The following is a 528-nucleotide window of genomic DNA, read 5'->3' as shown; positions in this document are numbered from 1 at the left end:
CAGCATGTTGTGTGTGGAAACACGCTAAAATTTTTCGTTTTTTTTGATGAATTAAGTTAAATATTGTTTTTTATTTGTATTTACAACTTTTTATTGAATTTATTCAACAAATTACGCGTCGATTTACCCGCGAATTTCAAGGTTTCTGCAGCACCCTCAACCGCCCGGTTCGGTGTATGATGATGATGATGATATTGTGTATACACCAGCCCCAGCCAGAGAAAGGAGAAGCCGGGGGGTTTATAAGAACTTTTTGTTGTTCTTTTTTCTTCATTTGGCTTTTAAAATTGTCTTATTTCGTTAAATTCTTTGATTTAAAAACTCTAATTGCCTCAATCTGCAATCAGGATAGACAGCAGTGAGCGCCGGTCCGCCGCCGCGGCCAGACCAGTCGATCATCGTCTTCTTTTCTCGGGGGTGATCCTCCATGAAAAAGTAAATAATTTGAATTATAAACTCTCAAATTTAAAACATAAATCATAATACAACGTTTTTTTCTCTATATTTTGGTGGTTTAGGGTTTTAATC

The 528-nt window shown here is 36.4% G+C and overlaps 1 protein-coding gene across 1 annotated transcript in view; it reads left to right on the top strand.

The window, feature by feature from the left end:
• Positions 1–427: 427 nt before the first annotated feature.
• EMH_0084870 (uncharacterized protein) overlaps positions 428–528 on the top strand; it is a gene marked incomplete at both ends in the record, with an annotated part of 2,440 nt that continues 2,339 nt past the window's right edge. The window contains one exon of the mRNA XM_013500835.1: positions 428–435. Coding sequence (XP_013356289.1) covers positions 428–435 — 8 coding nt within the window. The remainder of the gene's footprint in view (positions 436–528) is intronic.

Source organism: Eimeria mitis, genomic scaffold (assembly GCF_000499745.2).
Source record: "Eimeria mitis Houghton genomic scaffold, Emh_scaff5922, whole genome shotgun sequence".
Lineage (NCBI taxonomy): Eukaryota > Apicomplexa > Conoidasida > Eucoccidiorida > Eimeriidae > Eimeria > Eimeria mitis.
The sequence above is the reverse complement of the archived record's forward strand: the minus strand, read 5'-3'. Positions and strand labels throughout refer to the sequence as shown.